General features: G+C 36.4%; 1 protein-coding gene across 9 annotated transcripts in view; it reads right to left on the bottom strand.

Annotated features, from left to right (window-relative positions):
- Positions 1–27527, bottom strand: part of COL14A1 (collagen type XIV alpha 1 chain) — a 267475-nt gene that overhangs the window by 160236 nt on the left and 79712 nt on the right. For 8 of the 9 annotated variants that reach the window (XM_059995120.1, XM_059995114.1, XM_059995119.1 and 5 more), the window contains 4 exons: positions 18814–18969; positions 17773–17892; positions 16069–16233; positions 13252–13413 (listed from right to left, as the gene is read on the bottom strand). In XM_059995120.1, coding sequence (XP_059851103.1) covers positions 13252–13413; positions 16069–16233; positions 17773–17892; positions 18814–18969 — 603 coding nt within the window. Of the gene's footprint in view, positions 1–39; positions 4707–13251; positions 13414–16068; positions 16234–17772; positions 17893–18813; positions 18970–27527 lie in introns of those variants that run through there. The other variant, XM_059995122.2, reaches the window with a different exon arrangement.

Genomic DNA, 27527 nt, shown 5'->3' with positions numbered 1-27527 from the left:
TGCAATTGCATTACGTCTAAAAAAACCCAATATACATACCTTAATTTAAAAATAATGCTTTTGAAAAAAATGGCACCAATAGACTTGCTCGACACAGGGTTGTCACAAACGTTCAGGCTGTAAAAAACACAATATCTGCAAAGCGCAATAAAGCGAAGCACAACAAAACAAGGTATGCCTGGACAACATTTGTTTATTGAAACATTTGTCTATGAGGTACCAATCACTATGCTACGTTCTGAGGATACAACCTTAAATAAGACACAGCCCTTGACTCTAAGGAACTTTCTTGCTGTAGAATAGTAAAAAAACAAAACCACAACATTGAGTTTGTATCTAAAGGTACTCTTCTGAGCTCTTTAGAAGTATTACCTCATTTAATTCTCAATAGTTGCTATTATTGTTCCCATGTTGTAGGTGAGAAAACCAAGTCAGAATGATGTGAAATAACTTGCCCAAGTCACACTATTAGTGAGTATCAGAGATGAGATTGATTCCCAAGCTTCTTGACACAAGAGCCTGTGTTTTTATGCAACAGAGGGTACCGCCTCTATACTGAAGACTTCAACAAATGGCCAGTATTTAAAAGTAAAAAGAGAAGAAAAAGCAACTAATATATACTGAATGTCCACTATAAGCTAAACATCATGTTAGCACTTTGTGTGTGTTATATACATGTTAAAACAATGAGTCTGTAAAAGATTTGGGACATGTAAAGTTTAAAGTCCCTGAACTTTAGGATTTATTATCTGCCAGGGGCATTTACTTAAAGGGACTTTAGTAGCCATAACAATCGGGAAAAAAACATAGTTATGGAACGATAACTATGACCAGGTACTTTATTACATGTTTTATCAGCAACCACATGTAGAATTTTTTGTGGGTAAAAATGGGCTCTAAAGTCATCTCATCAAGCACCTCAGAGAAATTTATTCAGGAAGCTACTACTTGGCTGCCCAACCTAGTCCCAAGAGTTCTAGTCCAGGGAAAGAGGAATGATGGAAGAGAGAGGGACAAGTAGCCGAATAGAATCACTCCACACCCTGGGTACAGTAAAGGCAGCAAATAAAACCAAACTCTTAAAGCAAGATCTGGATATTACCTTCTTCTCGATCACATCCCTATTAACCAGGTGTAACCTGTAGACCAATGATATCATGAGGAACAAGGGTTAAAAATTCCATGATGGCTGAGCATCCAGGAAGACAGAGCAGATGTGCTTTTCCCTGCTCTTCCCCTCAAGTACAACCAAAATTTCTGGAAATTATGTATAAGACAAGCGTAAGACCCTGAAAAGTAAAGGGAAGAAGGTAGATGGGCAAGGGACTGTTGGACCCAGGGAACGGTACAGTGGTGAGTTCCCTGAGTTTCCTTTTGCCTCATGTATCCTAGACATAGAGCTAAAGAATCCAGCCACCTAGAAACACAAACAAATACAGACAAAAATAATCCACTGAAGCCTGCTCTCTCTAGCCAAAGGGCCAGGAAAGGAGCAGCCTACCAAGACACAAAACCTTTAGGCAATAACTGCTCTAGTCTAAACAAAAGCCACAGGAAAAAAAACCCCAACTGTGGCCCCATCCCCACTCATACCAGCAAAGGTCAAGTGGGGAGTCAAGACGTCTACCTTTCCTGATTGTAACAGAGTGCCCCAACATTTACCCTCATCCTATCTGCAACCAGGGTGGTAGGAGAAAATGCCAAATAGGGAAAAGAGACAATCATCCCTGACAAGCAGTAACAAATCCTTCCACCTCACTTCCATCTGTGATATATGGGGAAACCACATGAAGAGCTGGGACTTCCATCCCCACCTGGTAGTACTGAGGCACCACTCCCCTTTCCCTCTGGGATGGTATCACAGTAGATCTGGTGGTAAGTCAGTACTTGAAGAAATAAGGCCTGAAAAATTCTCAAATTTGACAAAAGGTGCAAACTATAGATTCAAGAAAATGAGTGTACCCCAAATAGATAGGCCAACAGAAACTCATCCCAAAATATACTGTAGTCAGACTTCCTAAAACTAAACTCAAAGAAAAAAACGTAAAAGGAATGGAAAAGAAATGACACCCACCTTATTTTTAGGGGGACCTTTTTTAATGACAGCAGATTTCTCATCAGAAACCATGGAGCCCAGAAGAAAGTGGCATAACATTTTCCAAATATTCAAAGAAAAAAGCTGTCAAGGAAAACTCTATCTAACAAAAAATATCTTTTAGGAATGAAGGGAAAATCAAATCAGTCTCAGATAAAGTAAAATTAAATAAGAATTTTTCACCAATGGATCTATCCCAAAAGAAGGACTAAAGGAGGTTCTTTAAACAGAATAACAAAAAGAAGGACTTCTGGGACTGCAGAAAGGAAGAAAGAATGAGAGAAAGCATAAAAGTATGGGTAAATATAATACAGTTTACTTCTCCTCTCAAGTTTCCTAAATTATGTTTTGTGGTTGAAGAATTATAACAGTTTCTGATGTGGTTCAACATTTTTGGAGAGGAAATATTTAAGACAATTGTATTACACACAGATATGGTAAAGGGACTTGAGGGAGGTAAGGTTTCACCATTTCACTCAACCTGGTATAATATCAACATCAGCAGACTGGGATAAGTCATGTTTATATAATATAATAACTAGAGCAACCACTAAAAGAGATAAACAAAGAGATTCCATCAAAAACATCATAAATGAATCAAAATGTAGTTCTAAAAATGTTTAAGTAACCCACGGGAAAAAAAGATAAAGAAAACAGAGATGTGAAAACCAGAGAGAACAAACTGAAAAAATAAATAAATAAAAATTAAAAAGTAGGTTTAACCTCAAACATATCAATAATTACATTAAATAAAAATGGCCTAAGCATACCAATTAAAAGGAAGAAATTATCAGAGTGGATTTAAAAATGTGATCAACTATATGCTATCTACATGAAATCCACTTCAAATATGATATAGGAAGGTTGAAAGTAAATAGATTTTAAAAATTATATTATGTAAACATTAATCAAAAGGGAGTAGAAATGACTGTATTAATATAAGATAAAGTAGACTTCAGAACAAAGAAAATTACCTGAGACAGAGAAAGACATTACATAATGATAAATCGTTAATCAACCCAGAAATCCTAGCATTCTAAATGTATATGCAGCAAAAAAAGAGTTGCAAAACATATAAAGTAAAAACTGATAGAACTGAAAGAAAAAACAGACAAATCCACAATTTTAGATGGATATTTAACATCTCTCTCTCTCAACTACTGATAAGACAACAAAACAAAACAATCAGCAAGGATATAAAACTCAACAAGACCATCAACCAACAGGATCTAGTCAAAACTTATAGAACATTGCATGTGACAACAGCAGAATACACATCCATTCCAAGCACCTACAGAGCATATACCAAGATAAACCATATCCTGGGCCAAAAAACAAACCTCAGAAAATTTAAAACAATGGAAATCATACAGAGTGTGTTCTCTGATGACAATGAAATAAAATTAGAAACCAATAACAGAAAGATAACATAAAAAAGCCCAAGCACTTGGAAACTATGAATAACACACTTCTAAATAATCAATGGGTCAGAGAGGACATGTCAAGACTAAAAAATATTTTAAATTGAATTAAATGAAAATACAACATATCAAAATTTAGGGACATTGCTAAAGCAGTGCTGAGAAGGAAATTTAAAGCATTTAAGTAATTACATTATAAAAGAGAAAGCATCTCAAATCAATAATCTAAGAGTCCATCTAAAGAATCTAGAAAAGTGAAAGCAAAATAAACCCAAAACAAGCAAAGTGAGGAAAATGAAAGAGCAGAAATCAATGAAATAAAAAAAAGAAGAAAAATAAAGAAGTTCTATGAAACCAAGAACCAGTTCTTTGAAAAAAATGCAAACATCTAGCAAGCCTGAAAGAAAAATTTAAAAAGAGAAGACAAAAATTACCAATATCTTGGAGGAAACAGGAGCTATCACTATGGACCCTGCAGACATCAAAAGAATAAGGGAATACTATAAACCACTCTACACACATGAATTCTACAAGTTCTAGGAAATGGACCAATCACTTGAAAAGCAGACGCTTTCCCTCTAAGATGGAGAATAAGGCAACAATACTCATTCTCATCACATTTAACACAATATTAGAAGTTTTAGCCAGTGAAATAAGGCAACAAAAGGAAATAAAAACCACAGAAATCAAAAGGAAAGAAATAAAACTATCACTATTTGCAAATAATATGACTTTCTACATAGAAAATCTCAAAAAATCTAGAGAAAAACTCCTATAAATAATTAATTATTTCAAATAATAGGGTCAGCAGGTACAAGGTAAATATACAAAAATATAATTATATCTGTATATACTAGCAATGAAAATGTGAACACCAAAATTAAAAACACAACTAAAATTTCTCAAAATAAAATTAAATACTAAATGTAGGTAGAACAAAATCTGTATAGAACTTGCATCCTAAAAATTACAAAATGCTGATGGAGAACTCAAAGAATATCTAAACAAATGGAGGGATTTGCTATGTTCATGGATTAGAAGAATCAACAGATTAAAGATGTCAATTATTCCTAAGTTGATATTTGATAATTGAAAATTGATTTAATGCAATTCCTATCAAAATTCCAATAAGCCTTTTTGTAGAATAAAAATTATTCTAATATTTATATTAGATTATTATATAAATTAAATATAAAATATAAGTATTATATAAATATTATTCTAACACTTACGTGGATGATAAGGAAGTATAATAGCAAAAACAATTTTGAAAAAGAATAATCAAACAGGAGAACTCAGTCTATCCAATCTTAAGACTTACTATATAGCTACAGTAAATCAAGACTGTATGACATTGGAAGGCGGTTAGACACATAGACCAAATGGAAAAGAAAAGAGAACCAAGATATAAACCCACACAAATGTCTCCAACTGATACTCAACAAAGTTGCAAGGTAATTTCAATGGCAGAAATACAGCCTTTTAAGCAAGTAGTGCTGGAATCTTAAACTAAACTTCAAACAAAAAATTAACTCACATCATAGATTTAAATGTAAAATATAAAACTTTTGGGAAAAAAATAAAAAGGAAAATCTTTGGGAATCTAACACCAGGTAAAGAGTTCTTAGACTTGACATGAAAAGCACTAATCATAAAATGGAAAACAGATAAACTGGACTTCATCAAAATTTAAAACTTTTGTTCTGCAAAAGACCTTGTTAAACAGATAAAAAGATAAGCAATAGATTGAGAGAAAATATTTACAAACCACATATCCAACAAAGGATTATTACCTAAAATATAAAGAATTCTCAAAGCTCAACAGTTAAAAACTAACACAAAAAACAACCCCCAAAAAAGTCGAGTTAGAAAATGGGCAAGGCGGGGGGCGGCTTCAAGATGGTGGAGGAGTAAGATGTGGAGATCATCTTCCTCCCCACAAATACATCAAAACTACATCTACACATGGAACAACTCCTACAGAACACCTACTGAATGCTAGCAGAATACCTCAGATTTCCAAAAAGGTATAAGACGCTCTCAGGCGACCTACACACAGAGGCGGGGCAAATCCAAAGCTCAACCCCAGGAGCTGCGCGAACAAAGAAGAGAAAGGGAAATTTCCCCCAGCAGCCTCAGAAGCAGTGGATAAAATCTCCACAATCAACTTGATGTACCATGTATCTGTGGAATACCTGAATAGACAATGATTCATCCGAAAATTGAGGTGGTGGACTTTGGGAGCAACTGTAGACTTGGGGTTTGCTCTCTGCATCTAATTTGTTTCTGGTTTTATGTTTATCTTAGTTTAGTATTTACAGCTTATTATCAATGGTAGATTTGTTTAATGATTTAGTTGCTCTCTTCCTTTTTAATTTTGTTATATATATATATATATTTCATTTTCCTTTTTCTCCTTTTGTGAGTGTGTATGTGTATGCTTCTTTCTGTGATTTTCTCTGTATAGCTTTGCTTTTGCCATTTGTCCCAGGGTTCTGACTGTCCTTTTTTCTTTTTTTTCAGTATACTCTTTAGCACTTTTTATCATTGGTGGATTTGTTTTTTGGTTTGGTTGCTCTCTTCATTCTTTCTCTCTTTTTTAAAATTATTTTTTATTTTTTTATTTTTAATAAAGTTTTTCTATTTTAATAACTTTATTTTATATTTTTCTTTTTTTCTATCTTTCTTTTTCTCCCTTTTCCTCTAAGCTGTGTGGCTGACAGGGTCTTGGTGCTTTGGCCAGGTGTCAGACAGGAGCCTCTGAGGTGGGAGGGCTGAGTTCAGGACATTGGTCCAGCAGAGACCTCCCGGCCCCTCATAATATTAAATGGTGTAAGCTCTCCCAGAGATCTCCATATCAACGCTAACACCTAGCTCCATTCAATGACCGGCAAGCAACAGTTCTGGACACCCTATACCAAACAACTAGCAATACAGGAACACAACACAACCCATTAGCAGAGAGGCTGCTTAAAATAATAATAAATTCACAGACACCCTAAAACACACAACCGGAAGAGGTCCTGCCCATCAGAAAGACAAGATCCAGCCTCATCCACCAGAACACAAGAACCAGTCCCCTCCACCAGGAAGTCTACACAACCCACTGAAACAACCTTACCACTGGGAGCAGACACCAAAAACAACAGGAAATACGAACCTGACACTTGCAAAACAGAGACCCCAAAAATGGTAAGTTAAGCAAAATGAGAAGACAGACAAATACACAGCAGATGAAGGAGCAAGGTAAAAAACCCACCAGATCAAACAAATGAAAAGGTAATAGGCAGTCTACCTGAAAAAGAATTCTGAGTAATGATAGTAAAGATGATCCAAAATCTTGAAAATAGAATGGAGAAAATACAAGAAACGTATAACAAGGACTAGAAGAACTAAAGAGCAAACAGAGAGTGATGAACAACACAATAAATGAACCTAAAAACTTTCTAGAAGGAACCAATAGCAGAATAGCTGAGGCAGAAGAAGGGATAAGTGATCTGGAAGACAAAAGAGTAGAAATACCTAAAGCAGAGAAGAATAAAGAAAAAAGAATGAAAAGAATTGAGAACAATCTCAGAGACCTCTGGGAAAATATTAAATGTACCAACATTTGAAATATAGGGATCCCAGCAGAAGAAGAGAAAAAAAAAGGGACTGAGAAAATATTTGAAGCGATTATAGTTGAAAACTTCCCAACATGGGAAACAGTCAATAAATCCAAGGAGAAACACGACAAGACACATATTAATCAAACTATCAAAATTTAAATACAAAGAATAAATCTTAAAAGCAGCAAGGGAAAAGCAGCAATTAACATACAAGGGAATCCCCATAAGGTTAACAGCTGATCGTTCATCAGAAACTCTGCAAGCCAGAAGGGAGTGGCAGGAAATATTTAAAATGATGAAAGGGAAATGCTACAACCAAGATTACACTACACAGCAAGAATTTCTTTCAGATTAGACGGAGAAATTAAAACCTTTACAAAGAAGCAAAAGCTAAGATAATTCAGAACACAAAACCAGCTTTAAAACAAATGCTAAAGAAACTTCTCTAGGCAGGAATCAAAAGAAAGGGAAAAGACCTACAATAACAAACCCAAAACAATTAAGAAAATGTTATTAGGGACATACATATCGATAACTACCTTAAATGTAATTGGATTAAATGCTCCAACCAAAAGACATAGACTGGCTGAATGGATACAAAAACAAGACCTATATATATGCTGTCTACAAGAGAGCCACTTCAGACCTAGGGACAATACAGACTGAAAGTGAGGGGATGGAAAAAGATATTCCATGCAAATAGATCAAAAGAAAGCTGGAGTAGCAATTCTCATATCAGACAAAATAGACTTTAAAATAAAAACTATTACAAGAGACAAAGGAGGACACTAAATAATGATCAAGGGGTCAATCGAGGAAGAAGATAAAACAATTGTAAATATATATGCACCCAACATAGGAGCACCTCAATACACAAGGCAAATGTTAACAGCCATAAAAGGGGAGACTAACAGAACACAATCATAGTAGGGGACATTAACACCCCACTTTCACCAATGGACAGCTCACCCAAAATGAAAATAAATAAGGAAACTCAAGCTTTAAATGATACATTAAACAAGATGAACTTAATTGATATTTATAGGTTATTCCACTCAAAAGCAACAGAATACAATTTCTTCTCAAGTGCTCATGGAACATTCTCCAGGATAGATCATACCTTGGGCCACAAATCAAGCCTTGGTAAATTTAAGAAAATTGAAATCATATCAAGTATCTTTTCTGACCACACCGCTATGAGATTAGATATCAATTACAGGGAAAAAATCTGTAAAAAATACAAACACATGCAAGCTAAACAATATACTACTGAATAACCAAGAGACCACTGAACAAATCAAAGAATAAATCAAAAAATACCTAGAGACAAATGATAATGAAAACATGACTACCCAAAACCTAAGGCATGCAGCAAAAGCGGTTCTAAAAGGGAAGTTTATAGCAACACAATCCTACCTCAAGAAACAAGAAACATCTCAAATAAACAACCTAACCTTATACCTAAAGCAATTATAGAAAGAAGAACAAAACCCCTCAAAGTTAGAAGGAAAGAAATCATAAAGATCAGATCAGAAATAAAGGAAAAACAAATGAAGGAAATGATAGCAAAGATCAATAAAACTAAAAGCTGGTTCTTTGAGAAGATAAACAAAATTGATAAACCATAGCTAGATTCATCAAGAAAAAAGGGAGGGCTTCCCTGGTGGCGCAGTGGTGGAGAGTCCGCCTGCTGGTGCAGGAGACACGGGTTCGTGCCCCGGTCCGGGAAGATCCCACATGCCGCGGAGCGGCTGGGCCAGTGAGCCATGGCCGCTGTGCCTGCGCGTCCGGAGCCTGTGCTCCGCAACGGGAGAGGCCACAACAGTGAGAGGCCCGCATACCGCAAAAAAAAAAAAAAAAAAAAAAAAAGAAAGAAAAAAGGGAGAAGACTCAAATCAATAGAATTACAAATGAAAAAGGAGAAGTAACAACTGACACTGCAGAAATACAAAGGACCATGAGAGATTACTACAAACAACTATATGCCAATAATATGGACAACCTGGGAGAAATGGGCAAATTCTTAGGAAAGCACAACCTGACGAGACTGAAAAAGGAAGAAATAGCAAATATAAACAGACCAATCACAAGCACTGCAATTGAGACTGTGGTTAAAATTCTTCCAACAAACAAAAGCCCAGGACCAGATGGCTTCACAGGCGAATTCTATAAAACATTTAGAGAAGAGCTAACACCTATCCTACTCAAACTCTTCCAAAATATAGCAGAGGGAGGAACACTCCCAAACTCATTCTACAAGGCCACCATCACCCTGATACCGAAAGCAGACAAAGATGCGACAAAAAAAAGGAAAACTACAGGCCAATATCACTGATGAACATGGATGCAAAAATCCTCAACAAAATACTAGGAAACAGAACCCAACAGCACATTAAAAGGATCACACCATGATTAAGTGGGGTGTACCCCAGGAATGCAAGGATTCTTCAATATACGCAAATCAATCAATGTGATACACCATATTAACAAACTGAAGGATAAAAACCATATGATAATCTCAATAGATGCAGAAAAAGCTTTAGACAAAATTCAACACCCATTTATGATAAAAACCCTCCAGAAAGTAGGCAGAGAGGGAACTTACCTCAACATAATAAAGGCCATATATGACAAGCCTACAGCCAACATCGTTCTCAATGGTGAAAAACTGAAACCATTTACACTAAGATCAGGAGCAAGAAAAGGTTGCCCACTCTCACCACTATTATTCAACATAGTTTTGGAAGTTTTAACCAAAGCAATCAGAGAAGAAAAAGAAATAAAAGGAATACAAATTGAAAATGAAGAAGTAAAACTCACTGTTTGCAGATGACGTGATACTATACATAGAGAATCCTAAAGATGCACCAGAAAACTACTAGAGCTAATCAATGAATTTGGTAAAGTAGCAGGATACAAAAGTAATGCACAGAAATCTCTTGCATTCCTATACACTAATAATGAAAAATCTGAAAGAGAAATTAAGGAAACACTCCCATTTACCACTGCAACACAAAGAATAGAATACAGAGGAATAAACCTACCTAAGGAGACAAAAGACCTGTATGCGTAAACTATAAGACACTGATGAAAGAAATTAAAGACAATACAAACACATGGAGAGATATATCATGTTCTTGGATTGGAAGGATCAACATTGTGAAAATGACTATACTACCCAAAGCAATCTACAGATTCCATGCAATCCCTACCAAACCACCAATGGCATTTTTCACAGTACTAGAACAATAAATTTCACAATTTGTACGGAAACACAAAAGACCCCGAATATCCAAAACAATCTTGAGAAAGAAAAACAGAGCTGAAGGAATCAGGCTCCCTGACTTCAGACTATACTACAAAGCTACAGTAATCAATGACAAAGCTACAGTAATCAAGACAGTATGGTACTAGGTACAAACAGAAATATAGATTTATGGAACAGGATAGAAAGCCCAGAGATAAACCGATGTGCATGTGGTCACCTTATCTTTGATAAAGGAGGCAAGAATATACAATGGAGAAAAGACAGCCTCTTCAATAAGTGGTGCTGGGAAAACTGGACAGCTAAATTAATTTCTAAACAGTGAAATTAGAACACTCCCTAACACCATACACAGAAATAAACTCAAAATGGATTAAAGACCTAAATGTAAGGCCAGACACTATAAACCTCTTAGAGGAAAACATAGGCAGAACACTCTATGACATAAATCACAGCAAGATCCTTTTTGACCCACCTCCTAGAGTAATGGAAATAAAAACAAAAATATACAAATGGGACCTGATGAAACTTGAAAGCTTTTGCATAGCAAAGGAAACCATAAACAGGATGAAAAGACAACCTTCAGAATGGGAGAAAATATTTGCAAACGAAGCAAGTGACAAAAGGATTAATCTCCAAGATATACAAGCAGCTCATGCAGCTCAATATCAAAAAAACAAACAACCCAATCCAAAAATGGGCTGAAGACCTAAATAGACATTTCCCCAAAGAAGATATACAGACTGCCAAGAAACACATTAAAGGATGCTCAACATCACTAATCATTAGAGAAATGCAAATCAAAACCACAAGTGGTATCACCTCACACCGGTCAGAATGGCCATCTTCAAAAAATCTACCAACAAAAATGCAGAAGATGGTGTGGAGAAAAGGGAAACCTCTTGCACTGTTGGTGGGAATGTGAATTGATACAGCCACTATGGAGAACAGTATGGAGGGTCCTCAAAAAAGTAAAAATAGAACTACCATATGACCCAGTAATCCTAGTACTGGGCATATACCCTGAGAAAACCATAATTCAAAAAGAGTCACGTACCACCTTGTTCATTGAAGCACTATTTACAATAGCCAGGACATGGAAGCAATGTAAGTGTCCATTGACAGATGAATGGGTAAAGAAGATGTGGCACATATATACAATGGAGTATTACTCAGTGTTAAAAAGAAGTGAAATTGAGTTATTTGTAGTGAGGTGGTTGGAACTAGAGTCTGTCATACAGAGTGAAGTAAGTCAGAAAGAGAAAAACAAATACTGTATGCTAACACATATATATGGAATCTAATAAAAAGCCAAAAAGGTTCTGAAGAACCTAGGAGTAGGACAGGAATAAAGATGCTGACGTAGAGAATGGACTTGAGGACATGGGGAGGTGGAGAGGTAAGCTGGGACGAAGTGAGAGAGTGACATGGACATATATACACTACCAAATGTAAAATAGATAGCTAGTGGGAAGCAACTGCATAGCACAGGGAGATCAGCTCGGTGCTTTGTGACCACCTAGAGGGGTGGGATAGGGTGGGAGGGAGGGAGACGCAAGAGGGAAGAGATATGGGGATATATGTATATGTATAGCTGATTCACTTTGTTATAAAGCATAAACTAACACACCATGGTAAAGCAATTATACTCCAATAAAGATGTTAAAATAAATAAATAAATAAAATAAAAATAAATAAAAAAAGAAAACAGGCAAAAGATATGAATAGATGTTTCATCAAAGAGGATATACAAATACAAATAAGCATGTGAAAAGGTGTTCAACTTCATTAGCTATCAGGAAAATGAAAATTAATACCACAATGAGATAGCACTCCACACCTATCAGAATGACCAAAATAAAATACAGTAACAACAAATGTTGTTACATAGAAACTGGTTCACTTATATATTGCTGGTGGGAATGTAGAATGCGACAGCCACCCTGGAAAATTGTTTGGCAGCCTCTTAATTAAAACTAAGCCACACATGCAATTACAATATGATGAAGCAGTTGCACTCCTGGGCATTATCCCAGAGAAATGAAAACTTATGTTCACAGAAGAACCTATACATGAACGTTCATAGCAGCCTTTTTGGTAACAGCCAAAAAGTGGAAAGAACGCAGATGTTTATCAATGTGTGAATTGTTAAACAAAGTGTGGTACATCCATACCATGGAATACAGCGCAGCAATAAAAAGGAAAGAGCTACTGATACATGCAACTACTTTGATGAATCTCCAGGGAAGAACCCTGAGTGAAAAAAGCCAGTCCTCATATACATACTTTATAATTCCATTTATATAACATTTCCAAAATTAAAAGTATTTTGAGATGGAGAATAGATTAGTGGTTGCCAGGGGTTAGGAAGATGTTGGAGGCGGGAAGGAATGTGGCTATAGAAGGATAACAGAAATGGTCCTCATGGTGACGTGAATGTTCTGTATCTTGTCTGTATGAACGTCACTTTCCTGACTGTGATATCGTACTGTAGTTTTGTAATATGTTACCATTGAGGGAAACAGGTAAAATATACATGATCTCTTTCTACATTATTTCTTACAAATTCATGTGAATGCTCAATGATCTCAAAATCCAACATTTAATTAAAAAACAAACATGATGGTCTAAATGCAACACCATGGAGATATTATCTAGTAATTTAAAGTATCCCTCTCACAAGCCCATGGAACCTACCAATATACTCCCTTTTCTACTCTGATGATCCCTGTCTTGAGAGCACAAAGGACTGTTTAGTAAGTCGATGTGAAAAATCATAAGAATTTTCATAATCCATGATAGATTTTTGCACAGAGTAATACCCATATGAGCAGAGTAACTCTGCTCTGTCATTCATTGTACCTTTGATCTCCCTGTCCTGTTCTTCCACCCTGGAGCAGACAGTCCTCGTCAGACTCTCCACAACTGTGTGCATCAGGTCAAATTCGGCGACGTTGTACACATGAGTGTTGTCTGGTTCAGAGGCGATCTCCTGCAATTCATTCTCATCCGCGTTTTTCACCCCTGGCATCGAGGACAACAGGGAGGGTCATGACGGTCATGCCCCATTTGAAAAAGCAACTGCAGTGACCCCGACCTGCACCCATCAGTCTCCACCGCAACCAAAGCACCTGGACTTTAAAGAGGCACATCTCATGTCAGATTGTTTTTTAAATTCACTTTCAAAGTCATTTTTATTTTAGTTTTGAATTTTTATGATTTTTTGGCCTCACCGCTCGGCATGCGGGATCTTAGTTCCCCAACCAAGGATTGAACCTGTACTCCCTGCAGTGGAAGGGCTTGTCCTAACCACTGGACCACCGGGGAATTCCCTCAAAATCATTTTTAAATGATTAAGTCTTAATTTTGTTCAGTACATCTTAAAGGAAGATGTATTGATGAAACTAACTTCTGTCTTTCATAAATATTGCAGAAGCATAGTAATTAAACCAGTACTCAACACTATCCGCACTTCAGGTTTAAATTTTTATAAAATTAGTTTACTTAAATTGAGACAGAAAATCCTTGGCCCACTTGGAATTTTCTAGTCTATCTTAGCCATGGATACTAACAGTTAGAGTGTGCTTTACTATGCCCCAAGCACTTCAATGTTTTCTATATATTAACACATTTAATCTTCACAACCAATCCTATGAGTTTGGCGTTACTGTTTCTCCCATTCTACAGATGACTAAGCTGATGCACAGAGAGGGTGATTCACTTGCTCAAGGAAGCACAACCAGTAAGTATACAGCTGGGGTTTCACCCAGGCAGTCTAGATCCAAAGTCATATGCTCTTAACTACTATCTCAAGCTGCCTCTCAGAAGATTACACATTAAAATGAGTCAATATTTACCAGTGAAATTAGAAACAGAAAAAGGGAGGCACAGGATTCGGTTTCATGGGTGTAAAGGTAGATTTCTCTTCCCCAGGCTTCAGTAAACAAGGAGCATTTCTTTAAAAATCCCAGTCATTGCAATTATCTAAGGATGTTAAAAAGGGGTACTACGGAAGCAAGGAAGAGAGATTACCTGGGGCAACATTAATTACTTCTTAGGTGCCCAGCTGTGCCATTTAATTTATCTGCCAACCTCAACAGATTGAGTAACAAAGCATCAGTTGTTTCTGAACTATTTGCTTTAGGGGGTTATAAAATAATAAATACTACTGATTTTCAGGTAATTCCCAGAGAAAAAGTCCAAATCACATCTGAATGAGTTCACTTAAACTCATCCATTCATCATTAACGAGACCACAGAATGGAGAGTAAACACATAAATTAATCCCTTAATAGCATAAGTCTTCTGCAGGGATTTTCTTTGTTGAACAAAAGGATAGAAAAATAAAAATTAAAAATTAAATCAATCTCTCTAATGTTCCTTGTCTGACGGACCTCTACAATAACTTTTAAAATGCATAGCTGGATCTGTGTCCACAATAGCAAAATAACAGTGCATGCTGAAGCAATGAGCTTAATGTCAATAATACTTTTCATGGCATTTAGTTAAAACCAACAAGTTTGGATCATTTAAGAATATTCTAGAGAAGATAAACCCCAAATCTCTCTTTCTCTCTCACCTTTCCAAACAAAACAGTCTGTTGTAAAGAGCACGGAAAAGTGAGGAAATGGTAATCATGACTTGGATGGAATTTGTTTTGTAAGGATTTTGCCTTGTTCATATTTATGCTCCAGCACCCACCAAAATGCCTGCCACCCAGCAAAGAAGCAAATACTTCTCGAATGAAACATTCTATAAACCACATTTTGAGTAACAAATCTAGCAATGAGTCAGAAGAATTGTCTCTATTTTTTTTTTTTTTGGTCAGTCTCTACTAAATAGAAGGACTTCCTATCGCCAAAGAAAATGTAAATAATTTAATCAAGAGCAAAATTGCATCAACTAAATATTTTGCAGTTATTCTGAGTGTGTGTCATACATATTCTTCCCACAAACCGATACCTTATAAAGGGTTATTTTCAAATAAATAATACTGCATATCTATAATTCTTTGCTTTCTTAACTACAAGACCTTAATTCCTTGAAAATGATAAATTGGTTTCTCTCTACACTATCAGAGAAGAGATAGCTATAAAGTGATACTAAAGAGAAAAGTCTTGACTAATTAAATGGTAACAAATATGTACCCAACCGTTGCACTTTAAGCTTTTCACAACATTTTGTGTGTGGTATCTCACCTAGAGATCCTCACACCGTAAGATCCACCAGTTCCATCACTTCCATTTTTAATGTAAGGAAGTTGGGCTCAGATCAAATGACTGGCTATGACTAGAGCTAAGGGGGAAAAAGGCCGGGGAGAGGCGGAGGGATAAATTGGGAGATTGGGATTGACATATACACACTACTATCTATAATATAGGTAATTAATAAGGACCTACTGTGTAGCACAGGGAACTCTACTCAATACTCTGTAATGACCTATATGGGAAAGAATCTAAAAAAGAGTGGATATATGTACATGTATAACTGATTCACTTTGCTGTACAGCAGAAACTAACACAACATTGTAAATCAACTGTACTCCAATAAAAAAAAAGAAGACTTGAAAGTGTTCAGGTCTCCTGGCTTTCAGTGGAGCGTACTTTGCATCATATATAGTTTTAAGTGGCCGTGTGTGTGTGTGTCCATTGTTGAAACAGGACCATAATTAACAAATACCTATGGCAAACAGTTCTACACCAGATTCACGAAGGTTTCTGGATGGTGGAATGATATCATCTTGGGATTTTCCATCTGTGATTAAAATGCCAATTTTGGACACTCCAGTCCTCGCTCCCGCTTCTGGTTTAAAGCTGTTTTCAAAGATGTAGTTCAAAGCAAGACCTAGGAGAAAACAAAAAAAAATAAACACAAACCAACCATCTCTAATAAAAAGCCTTCCAATTCTGCAAATGTAACCACAAGATGAGTAACTTAGAACGTTAAAAGAGTTTTTCTTAGATGTGCACTTTCATCTTCATTTTTACAATAAACTATTCTTTGACAGATCCGATGAAAAACTAAAATCCACCAAAACAGAGGTAATAAAAAATAGCTGAATAGTGCATCATTTCTGAAACTAACATTCATAAAGAACACTGAATTCATATCAAATGTATATTGACAGACCTGTGTACCAGAAAATCTAAACCTTTATAATTAAGGATGAAGCAAGAATACCCACACAGAAGCAAATGTCCCAAATATCATCACTACATTTTCAATTTTGTTCATGATGATCTAAAAAACCCCACAAATTCTCTTTCTCTGTTTTATAGCGGTAGAAGGGGCAGATCTAAAACGATAGTTGAACTCCTGCCTTTTGAGTGTGACACTTTTCACCCAGAAAAAATAAATACCAAATATTGTTATAGGATTTGTGTTTAATAAAGTTTTGTTGTATTAACAAAAAACTTGTTAGATTAAACCTCCAATTGGCAAAGCAATTATCAGGATTTCAGTGGTTTACTTAAAATTCAATGACAGCATCTCTATTATTTAAACCGAGCATCCACATTGTGGTCCCACAGAGGGAAATAGCATGTATTAGGGTTAAAACCTGTGATAACTCTTTGTGGTTGGGTCATGGATAATTGTAATCTAAATATTCTTACATTACAGTTGTTCCTTGGTATACACAGGGCGATTGGTTCTAGGACCCCCTGTGACACCCAAATCCATGGATACTCATGTCCCCCATATAAAATTGAGTAGTATTTGCATACAACAAACGTGCATCCTCCCGGATACTTTAAGTCATCCCTAGATTACTTATAATACCTAATACAATGTAAATTGCCTGTAAATAGTTACCAGCATGCGACAAATTTAAGTTTTGCTTTTGGGAAATTTCTGGAATTTTTTTCCAAATATTTCTGATCCCTGGTTGGTCGAATCTGCAGATGCTAAGGGCCGATTGTACTAATTTATCAAAAATATCGGTGAGCCAAAGCTCCATAAATATTTCCATGATAACTACCGATTGCAGAATAAGGGTAAAGAAAATATCTTCCTTGAAAATTGGTAGAAATTTTTTTTTTATTTAATTGACAGCATGACTGGAGGAAAAACAGGTGAAGAGGAAGAAAAATGAACTGACAAAGGTGAAGACAGCTACCAAAGCCTGTCAGTGTCAGGGACTGCTCGGTTCTCTTCTGGTTCAACCAAGCCCTTCCTGGGACATTATATTCATATAGCAAAAGGGATGAGATGTCTAGGTTTTAACTCTTAATGCTAGGTTTGAGAAAAGAGCCATCTAAGAACTTTATATGCTAGTTTGGTTTAAAAATACTATGCTAAGACATGCAAAGTGGCAAAACGAAGTAATCAAACTATTCTTCAGCAAGATATGTTGCTCAAAATGTGGACTAGACAAAAACATACCTGTTAGTGTATTTCCTCCCTTGTATGGTAGATTTCGGACAGCTTCGATCACCTCATCTTTTGTGTTGAAAGCATTCAAGTGCCATTCTATTCTGGGGTCGCCGCTATACTGTGCAAGACCTGGAAAAGGAAGATGAGAAAGCCCACCCAGAAATGAAGGGTTACTCAAAGATCTAGTGGACCATTCAAGAAACTAGAATGACGAAGGGCCTAATCTTTGCAACATTTTTTTCTCTGCCTCACTATGTACTTTCAAAATGAGTTGTTGACATCAATTTAAGGAATTTTCAACATAGCTGGGAGCTGAAGGAATGTATATATTTTCTAGCCATCTAGAAGTGAGCACCCAGTCAGGTACTTAGCTTTTTTTTTTAAAGTCTGATCATGTTTGTAGATAAAAGGTCTAGATTTATTTAATTTTTTTTATTGAGGTAACATTGGTATATAACATTATACCAGCTTCATGTGGACAACATTATATTTTGACTTCTGTACACATTATAGTGTTTCTTTTTGGTTTTTTCCCCAAAGGAATGAGTTTTCTTTATGGCTATTTAAAAGGGAAACTAGGAGACTTTATATAATAAAATGGATATGTTGCTCAATGATTTACACCTTTTATTTTGCTTTTTATCTCAGCTAGAATTAATTTGGCAAATATTATCTTGTACTATAAAACATTTCCCAATTGTTAAACCTTTCACTGGATTCAGCTGTATTTTGTTTAAATAAAAAGAAAACTTTTACCTGATAAATTCTTAAACAAATGACAACTTTAAAATTATTATTACTATTAGGCAGAGAAGATTTTGGCTTTCCAGAAAATTGAAATGTCTTCAATAATTAATTGAGTGACACTGTCATTAGCAAAAATTAGTAGAAATAAATATTTATTGATGCAAACTTGCCCTTTTGGGAATATCACTATTGTTAAACCTGTAATTCTGAAAACCATTTGGTAAAGAATCTTTGAAATTTCTTAAGAAGCTTCCTGGTGGTTTTACACTGGCAGCAGACTGCTGTTAACGGTAGAAGATGTACCAATTCGTGTCTTCTCGGAGCCCACGTCGAATGCTGTAACCAGGTTTTCCAAAAAAGACCGAACCAGTCTGAAGTTGAATCTTCCAATACTCCATGAGCCATCAACCAGAATTATAATATCAGCAACAGCTGGAGTTTGACAGAAAAATTTCACTTCTGCAAAGTACAGACCCAAAAAGTATCTGTGTTACTGTTGGAACTTTTAAAAGAGTGAGTTTATTTTAAGTCTTTCAGATAATTTGGTGCTAAGAATACAATAAAGTTTCCATTAAAGCAACCATATTTTTATAACCATTCTTTTAAATGCATTTTTACCAGGAAAAAAAGTGTGGTAACGGCTGGCAGCAGAGTCAATGTTCTGGAAATAGCAAAACACTGGCAGGTTCACACCATCTTGGCAACTCAAGGCTTCTGCATTGTTTAAAAAGTAGTGTCTGTGCAAAAGCATCCAGTTTTGGGTTTTAGTCTGTAGCTTCTTTCCAGGAAAGGTCTTAGCAACACCCATGTAGGAGAGTCAACAGGGATGGGAAGATAGGAAGCAGAGAGGCGGCTCTCCCATTCTGATAAGTCTATGCTAGAGGAAGTCAGTCACAAGAGAAGAAAACATGGGCTTCCTGAATTCAGGGAAAAGGCAGGGCCATGCGTTTAATCTAAGAAAGGTACACAGACCTTTGCTAAAATAGGAAGGGTTTGTGGAAGAAGAAAATTGGAAAAGAGCCCAAGAATTTCCCCCAATTCAAATCTTTTTACAATTGGGTCTATGTGACAGTAAGATTTTATCCCTAAAAGTCATTTAAGTAATTGATATTTTAAATTAAGTTTCAGAATAAGCATCTAGAAAAGGATGCCTGGTGGCTGGAGCGGCACTACCTTAAGCTTTGCCCTCAGGGAAAGTCCTAGCCCACAGTGATTGTGGGCAAGATGTGAAGGGCAAACAGCTGTCTTTGCAATAAAGGGGGTAGGTCTGTGCTGGATGAGGTGAAAACCACCACTTACATTCACACAGAGCCAGAATACTAGAATGTTCTTAATGGGTTTAAGAATCCTTAAAAATGTCACAGTATTGTCAGCATCTTTACCAGCAGTGCTTTTTACTGCAGTTTGTGCTTCCCAAAGGATGGCTTAACTTTGCTGAATTTTCATATTAGGACTGGAGATCAGGAATATTGTGTGTGTATATGTGTCCATGTCAACTTCTTGAAATGCCCAGCAAATCCTTACTTTGCTTTCTAACATTAAAATGACAATAAAACAGAATTTAAAATATAATTTATGTAGTGAAAAGCAAAATAAAGAAGTGTTCATAAATAAATTGAATATATATTTTCCTGTGGGGGAAATAGTTGAACTACTATGTTTAATATATATCTCAGTTTAATATATATCTCTGTACCTGCTGGCCACATTTAGTTAAAACGATCTTGGATCTTGGTTTTTTTCACATTCATGGAATACCTAGATCCTTTTACCAGATGGGGAAAAAGTGTATTTGCCAAGGAAATACTCAGATACTCATTATGTAAGCTAAACAATACAGCTCAATCCAAAGTTTATATATTACATTTTTGGGCACCAAATCTCCCTTCTTTAATGACCAAATACAAAGCCACCACTAACTTAGGAGTCAGCCCTCTGTACCACACTAAAAAGTTCTAAAACAGAACAATGCAAGAAGTCATGGGGTAGAAATTAGTTTGTGCTTTGGAAATAATCAGGGAAAATTAAAGTCTTAAGAAGCTTTAAGAATCTATTTCTCTCAATTTTTATGGGGAAATTTACCTGAAATGAAAAGTAGTTTTCTTTTTCTTCCAAAACTACTGGGGATATTATTTCACTTTTTAATTTAAATTTTTTTAATTGTTTGGATACACTGCAGACAGGGTCTTAGAAAGGGAGCAGTTTCTCTTTGCTTACTTAGAAGAGGGCTATGAAAACTGGTATTTTCCGTTTTAAAATTGTTTCCAATAAAAATAGTCTGTTAACTTAGCTCATTCAAGTCATTTTGACTTGGAGATAAAAATTCTAGATATCTCCAAAGTAAGATAGAAAATTAATTGAATAGAAATTAGAATACTGATAAATTTAGTGATATTAATTTTTTTAAAGTTGTTCATCAAAAGACACCTTAAATAAAATAAAAAGATAAGTTATGATTGGAAGAAGACATGTACAATATAAAAAACTGAAAAAGGATCAGCATCAAGAATATATAAATACATAAAAAACCATGAATAGATACTTCAGAGAATAGGAAATAAATAATATGGTTAATAAATGAATGAAGAGAATGTTTAACTACATTGGTGATCACAATAATAAAAAAATCAAGACCATAATGAGGTACAATTGTACTCATTCAACTGGAAAAAAATAAATTTAATAGCATTTATGATTACTCTAAAGATAATGAAATATTTAGGTATATACTTAAAACATGTGCAAGATCTGTGTGCTGCAAATTACATTACTGATAGAAGTCAAAGAAGACATAAATCAGTGGAGAAGGCTACCATATTCATGGACAGGAATACTAAACATAGTAGAAATGTCAATTATCCCCAAATTGATCTATAGGTTTAATGCAATTCCTATCAAAATCCCAGAAAGGTTTTCCTAAGACATAGACAAGCTTATTCTAAAATTTATATGGGAAGGCATAGACCCCATAATAGTTTTTTAAAAAGTCATGACAAAGAAAAACAACATGGAAGGAATCATTTTACTGGGTATTCACGCTACTTACTGTACATAAGTAATGGGTATTTCAGAGGGTTAGATACACCCATCAATGAAAAAGGATAGAAAAGCCAAAATAGACCCATACAAATATACTCAACTATATGATTTTATATCTAAATATGATTTTAGACAAATGTTCAAAAATACTTCAACAGATGGTGTGAGAGCAACTGGATATCCATGAAAGAAAGAAAGAAAGAAAGAAAGGAAGGGAGGGAGGGAGGGAGGGAAGGAGGGAAGGGAGGGAGGGGAGGGAGGGAAGGGAAGGAGGGGAGGGAGGGAGGGAGGGAGGGAGGGAAGGGAGGAAGGGAAGGGAGGGAGGGAGGGAGGGGGAGGGAGGAAGGAAGGAAGGAAGGAAGGAAGAAAGAAAGAAAGAAAGAAAGAAAGAAAGAAAGAAAGAAAGAAAGAAAGAAAGAAAGGAGGAAAGAAACTTTACCTAAACCCTATATTTTATACCAAAATTAATTCAAAGTGGATCATCAACTTAAGTGTAAAAAGTAAAATTATAAAGCTTTTAGGAAAAAAGTAGAAGAAAATCTTTGGAGTGTAGGTCTAGAAGAAGAGTTCTTGGAGTCGACACCAAAAGTACAAACACATAAAAAGAAAGTTTGATAAACTGTATTTCATCAAAATAAAATACTTTTGCTATGTGAAAGCTCATATGAAGAAGATGAAAAGACAAGCTATAGACTGGGAGAAAGTATTTGCAAACCACACACTCAGCAAAGGATTAGTATCTAGGTTACATAAAGAACTCTCAAAACTCACAAGTAAATAAAACCAAACAATCCAATTAGAAAATGGGTAAAACCTGAACAAATATTTCACCATAGAAGGTATACAGATGGCAAATAAGCACATGAAAAGATATTCAACATCATTAACCCTCAGGAAAATGCAAATTAAAAGCATAATGAGATTTCACTGTACACACCTATCAAAATGGCTAAAATAGAACACAGTGATAACAAATGCTGGTATGTATGTATAGAAACGGTATCACTCACACTTTGCTCATGGGAATATAAAATGGTACAACCACTCTGAAAACAGTCTGGCAGTTTCCTTAAAAAGTATACAAAAAATTACCATACAATCCAGCTATTACACTCTTGGACACTTATTCCAGAGAAGTGAAAACTTACATTCAGACAAAAAACTGTACACAAATGTTCATAACAATTTGATTCATAGTAGCCAAAAACTGAAATTAGTCCAATTAATTATTTTAAATGAAATAAATTCTTTTTGCCGTCAATATCGTATTTAAAGTTAAACCAAAAGAGCAGAGGAAATGAATTCCTGAACTGTATTTTAATTCAGCTCTTGGCTTAACGTGAACTTTATGTAAAATGCAATTCTGAAAATACAGGTAGTACTAAAAAAAAGGAAAAAAAACAAGCTAGGCAGCTGACCACAATTGAAGGAAAGCACCCAATACATGGGCTACATCACAAATGAAAACAACACTCTGAATGTCACAGATTGAATCAGAAGGAACAATTCCCATTATGTAGTACACCAACTGTAGGTAAAAGATAAGGATATCTGAAAGTTATGTACATCGTTAGATTAAACATTGTGCCCTCTACACTTATCTACTGACTTAGTCCTCATAACAGCTCTATAAGACAGGTATCATTATCAGTCCCATTTGCAGCCAAAAAAAATGATACACATGGGCTGTGTGATTTGCCCAGAGTGCCACCCAGTGAAGAGGCAAAGCTTTGATCTGAACACAGGTAATACATCTCCAAAATCTATGCTCTTAACCACAGGATATACTGACTTCAATCAGGTCCCTACATTACATCAATTTAGAAAGCAGGGGGAAAAGTCTCTAATATGAGGCAGTGTCCCCCCAGCACTTGCCCCTGCTGTGTCCACAGGTAGTATGTGCCATTTGCAAGCATCACTGTCTAGATAAGTTTTTTCCCTCCCAAATGTATGCACTTAGCACTTAAGTAGCCCACATGACAAGTGTCCCTTTTACTATAGTTTTACACCAATTTTACTGTGTTACTGACATCATGAGGAAATTTTATGTTGAAAATACAAGTTAATTCAAGGAATCTGAATCAGGATAAATCAGTCTACACTAAACCTATGTATATTAATTTCATATTAACTAATTTCCTGTATGAAATTTACTTATTAAAAATGTGTTTATTTAATATTTACTATATCCCAAGCACTCTTCTGGGCAACCAAGAATACAATTAAGTTCCTACCTTCCAGAAGCTTAAATTCTTAGTGAGAGGAAACAGACTAACAAAACATAATTTCAGACTTTTAAAAGAGCTTTATAGAAATAAACACAGTAATATAAAGAGTAGTGGTGTGGGGGGCCTTTGGAGGTGCTACTTTAGTTTGAATTGTATGAAATTACCATTTAAAGTCTTCTTTTTATATCATAGTATTCCTTTTGTTCTAATGGCATTCAAATTAAAGATGTAATTATAGTTAATATAGAAATATTTACAATGTATTTATGGAGAAGGGTATTCACCAACTTAGTTAATTAAAATAGAAAAGGGAAAATTGACAGAAGCAGCCTTTTTCTGCCAGGTAAACTCCTATTCATCCTTCAAAGCCCAGGTTACACTCCACCAACTCCAAGAAGCTCTTCCAACAGTCCTCAGATGGGACTCATTACCTGTTCCTCTTTACTGTCTCTGCATTTGTACATGGTTTATTGTACTCAGAACACTGGGCTATTATAATTTGTTTCCATTTCTATCTCCCTGACTAGACAGAACTCTTTGAGAAGTGAGGGATTTGTGTCTTATGTTTTTATTCCCTTTGGCTGAGATCTCGGCACATAGTACATCAATAAATATAAAGTACATTGACTTGTTAAAAAAGAATTCCTCTTTTCACATAATTCATACCTACAGCAGGGCACTAGAAAAATGAACCATGCTGGCTCAATTAAATGTGGTCTCTCCTCTTGCCCTGCCACCCTACCACACTGGAAAAGTGGATTACGGTTATTTAGGGATCAGGGAGATTGTATCAGGTTTGCCTGTCTTCCTTGATATTTTCCCAATGCCAGAGGCAAAGCTAAATGCAAGGGGAGCACATAATATTTTTACTCACATTATCTCAATACGCACTCAGAAAATCTCGTGATCATTTTCACCACAACTGGTCTGATACATTTAGTGGTTCTGAATTATTTTTCTCAGTGCCACTAGCAAAACATCCAGCTAGGCCACTCATTAACCACGACATCTGAAGGAAAACTGTGGTCACAGAACAATTTCTCACTTAAGTCTCTGGTAAGGTTGAGTTCAAGTTTCCAAACTAAGAGCTTGCTTCCAAGATTGGCTTCAGCCACATCCCAGGAGAGTTTTCGTTTTTTAAGAGTTAACATCATTTTACATTTGCAAAGAGCTCAGTGGTTCTAAAAGGATTTTTCAATACATTGGCATATTCTGATTCTTACAACATTCTTGTGGGGAGCCACGATTGTCCTCAATTTTCAGAAAATGAAATTGAGGTTCACAGAGACAAGTGAACAGTTCAGGCAGAGCCAGGACTGGGCACCAGGTCTTGTAAAGGTTTGGTTGCCTCTTCCATCATACCATGCTACTAGCACCATAGAAGGCATCCTCACCCATAATGCAACATGGGTGGCCACTAGATATCTGTCATATTAATGTTACAAGCTGTCCATCTATCAGAAGGGGAGGGCGTCCCTGGTGGCACAGTGGTTAAGAATCCGCCTGCCAATGCAGGGGACACGGGTTTGAGCCCCAGTCTGGGAAGATCCCACATGCTGTGGAGCAACTAAGCCCGTGAGCCACAACTACTGAGCCTGAACTCTAGAGCCCGCGAGCCACAACTACTGAGCCTGTGTGCCACAACTACTGAAGCCCGCACGCCTAGGGCCCGTGCTCCACAACATGGAGCCACCACACCTCAAACGAAGAGTAGCCCCCACTCTTTGAAACTAGAGAAAGCCCGCGCGCAGCAACAAAGACCCAACTCAGCCAAAAATAAATCAATTATTTATTTATTTTTTAAAAAGGAAGGGGAGCAGGGGGTTCATTTCAGTCGTGTTCAGAGTCGACATTAATCAGAGGGCGCTTAGTGTCCGTTTAAGTCTTGCTGGAGACGTACATTTTAAAGCATCCCTGACAGACGACTATCCTACCCGGCACTCCCCATCACCCTCTTCCCTTATTCTGTTTTATTTTTCTTTGTAGAGCTTCTTACTTCCTAGAAATATACTATATAGTGTGATGCTTAATTTTATATGTCAACTTGATTGGTCCATGGGGTTCGTGGACATTTGATCAAATATTATTCTTTGTTTGGGAGGGTGTTTCTGGATGAGATGAACATATGAATCCACAGACTGAGGAAAGCAGATTGCCTTCTCTAATGTAGTTAGTCCTCATTCAATTGATTGAAGACCCGAATAGAACAAAAAGGGAACTGCTCCTGCCTGACTGCCTTGATTGGAACATCGGACTCAAAACTGACACACTGGCTCTTCTTGTGTCTCGAGCCGGCCAGTTCTCAGATGGGAACTTACCCCATCGGCCCTCCTGGGTCTCCAGCTTGCTGACTGCAGGTCTTGGGACTTCTTAGCCCCCATAATCATGTGAGCCAATTCCTTATAATAAATCTTTTTCTATATTTATATATATCCTATTGGTTCTGCTTCTCTGGAGAACCCTAACACATATAGTTATTTATTTATTGACTGCAGCAGATACTTTTCATTGCTTCCTTTTTTTTAATAATAAAAAGATCTCCCATTTAGTGACTGCTTTCATCAGATGCTTTGCATATGTCTTTTCCATTTAAGCCTGATATTAATCCTATAAGACAGGTGTCCTTTTCACTCCATTGAAAAAGAAAGGTTAAGTAACTAGAACCTTTCTTTTTCAATGGAGTGAAAAAGACACCTACCTTATAGGATTAATAACTTGCCCATCATGACACAGTAAGCAGGTAGAAAAGCTGGAATTCAAATCCAGGACTGACTCCAAAGCCTGAACCATTTAGCTATTGTGCTATTCAACTCCTATGACAGAAGAGAAGAAAAGTATTTGAAAGGAAGGAAGCGAGAAAGGAAGGGAAGAAAGGATGGGGAAAGAAGAAGAGGGAGGAAGGGAGAGAAAGAAAGAAGGGAAGGAAGGAAGAAGGAGGGAGGGAATGAAGAAAGGAAGGAAGGAAGGGAGGGAGGGAGGAAGAAAGGAAAGATTGCTAAGCCTTGTCATTAAAGAAAGCATGAAATCAAAGACATACTTGTCTTATATCTTGGGGTGAATAACACCATGACAACTTGGAGGCACATGAAGCCCAATCCCTGAACCATAGTCAAAGAGCTCTGCATCTTAAAAGTAACTGACAATCCTGTAAACATGACATTCATTACATTTCTCCTCTGCTCATAAACTGTAAGAGACTGGGAGAAGACATGACAGCTGTCTTCAAATATTTAAAGGGCTGCCATACAGAAGGGAGATTAGGAGTGCTCTGTATGCCCACAAGGAGACAGATTTCAACTCAACCCAAGAAAGAACTTTCAAACAGTCAAGATTTCCAGAGACCGCTGCCTTGAGAAATAGTGAGAGCTCTGTCGATGAAAGCAGATGCTCGTCAACATTTGAGGATGTGGCTGAAGAGCCTCAACCTCTCAACTGGTTGAACTACATGGATCTCAAAGTTACCTTCCGACTCCAAATGTTAAGATTATTTCTTCCCTCCCCCACCTACCAAATTGAGCCTGAACTATTCACTGGGTTCTTCAAAGCTCTCCATAATTCAACTCCACTTCACCTGTCCATATTGATTTCTCACTTCATTCCAGTACAATTACTTTTCTTTCCCCCAACAACATTCTCAACTCTGAGACCTTTGACTCAATTTTTATCCTCTCTGCCCCCCACCATTTCTTCCTATCTAGCCTCTCCATACTCTACCTACCACAACGCCAGATGCCGAAAACAGGTTTTATT

This window comes from Delphinus delphis, chromosome 17 (genome assembly GCF_949987515.2).
Source record: "Delphinus delphis chromosome 17, mDelDel1.2, whole genome shotgun sequence".
Taxonomy (NCBI): Eukaryota; Metazoa; Chordata; class Mammalia; order Artiodactyla; family Delphinidae; genus Delphinus; species Delphinus delphis.
Note: the sequence above shows the minus strand (reverse complement) of the source record. Positions and strands in the feature narration are given on the sequence as shown.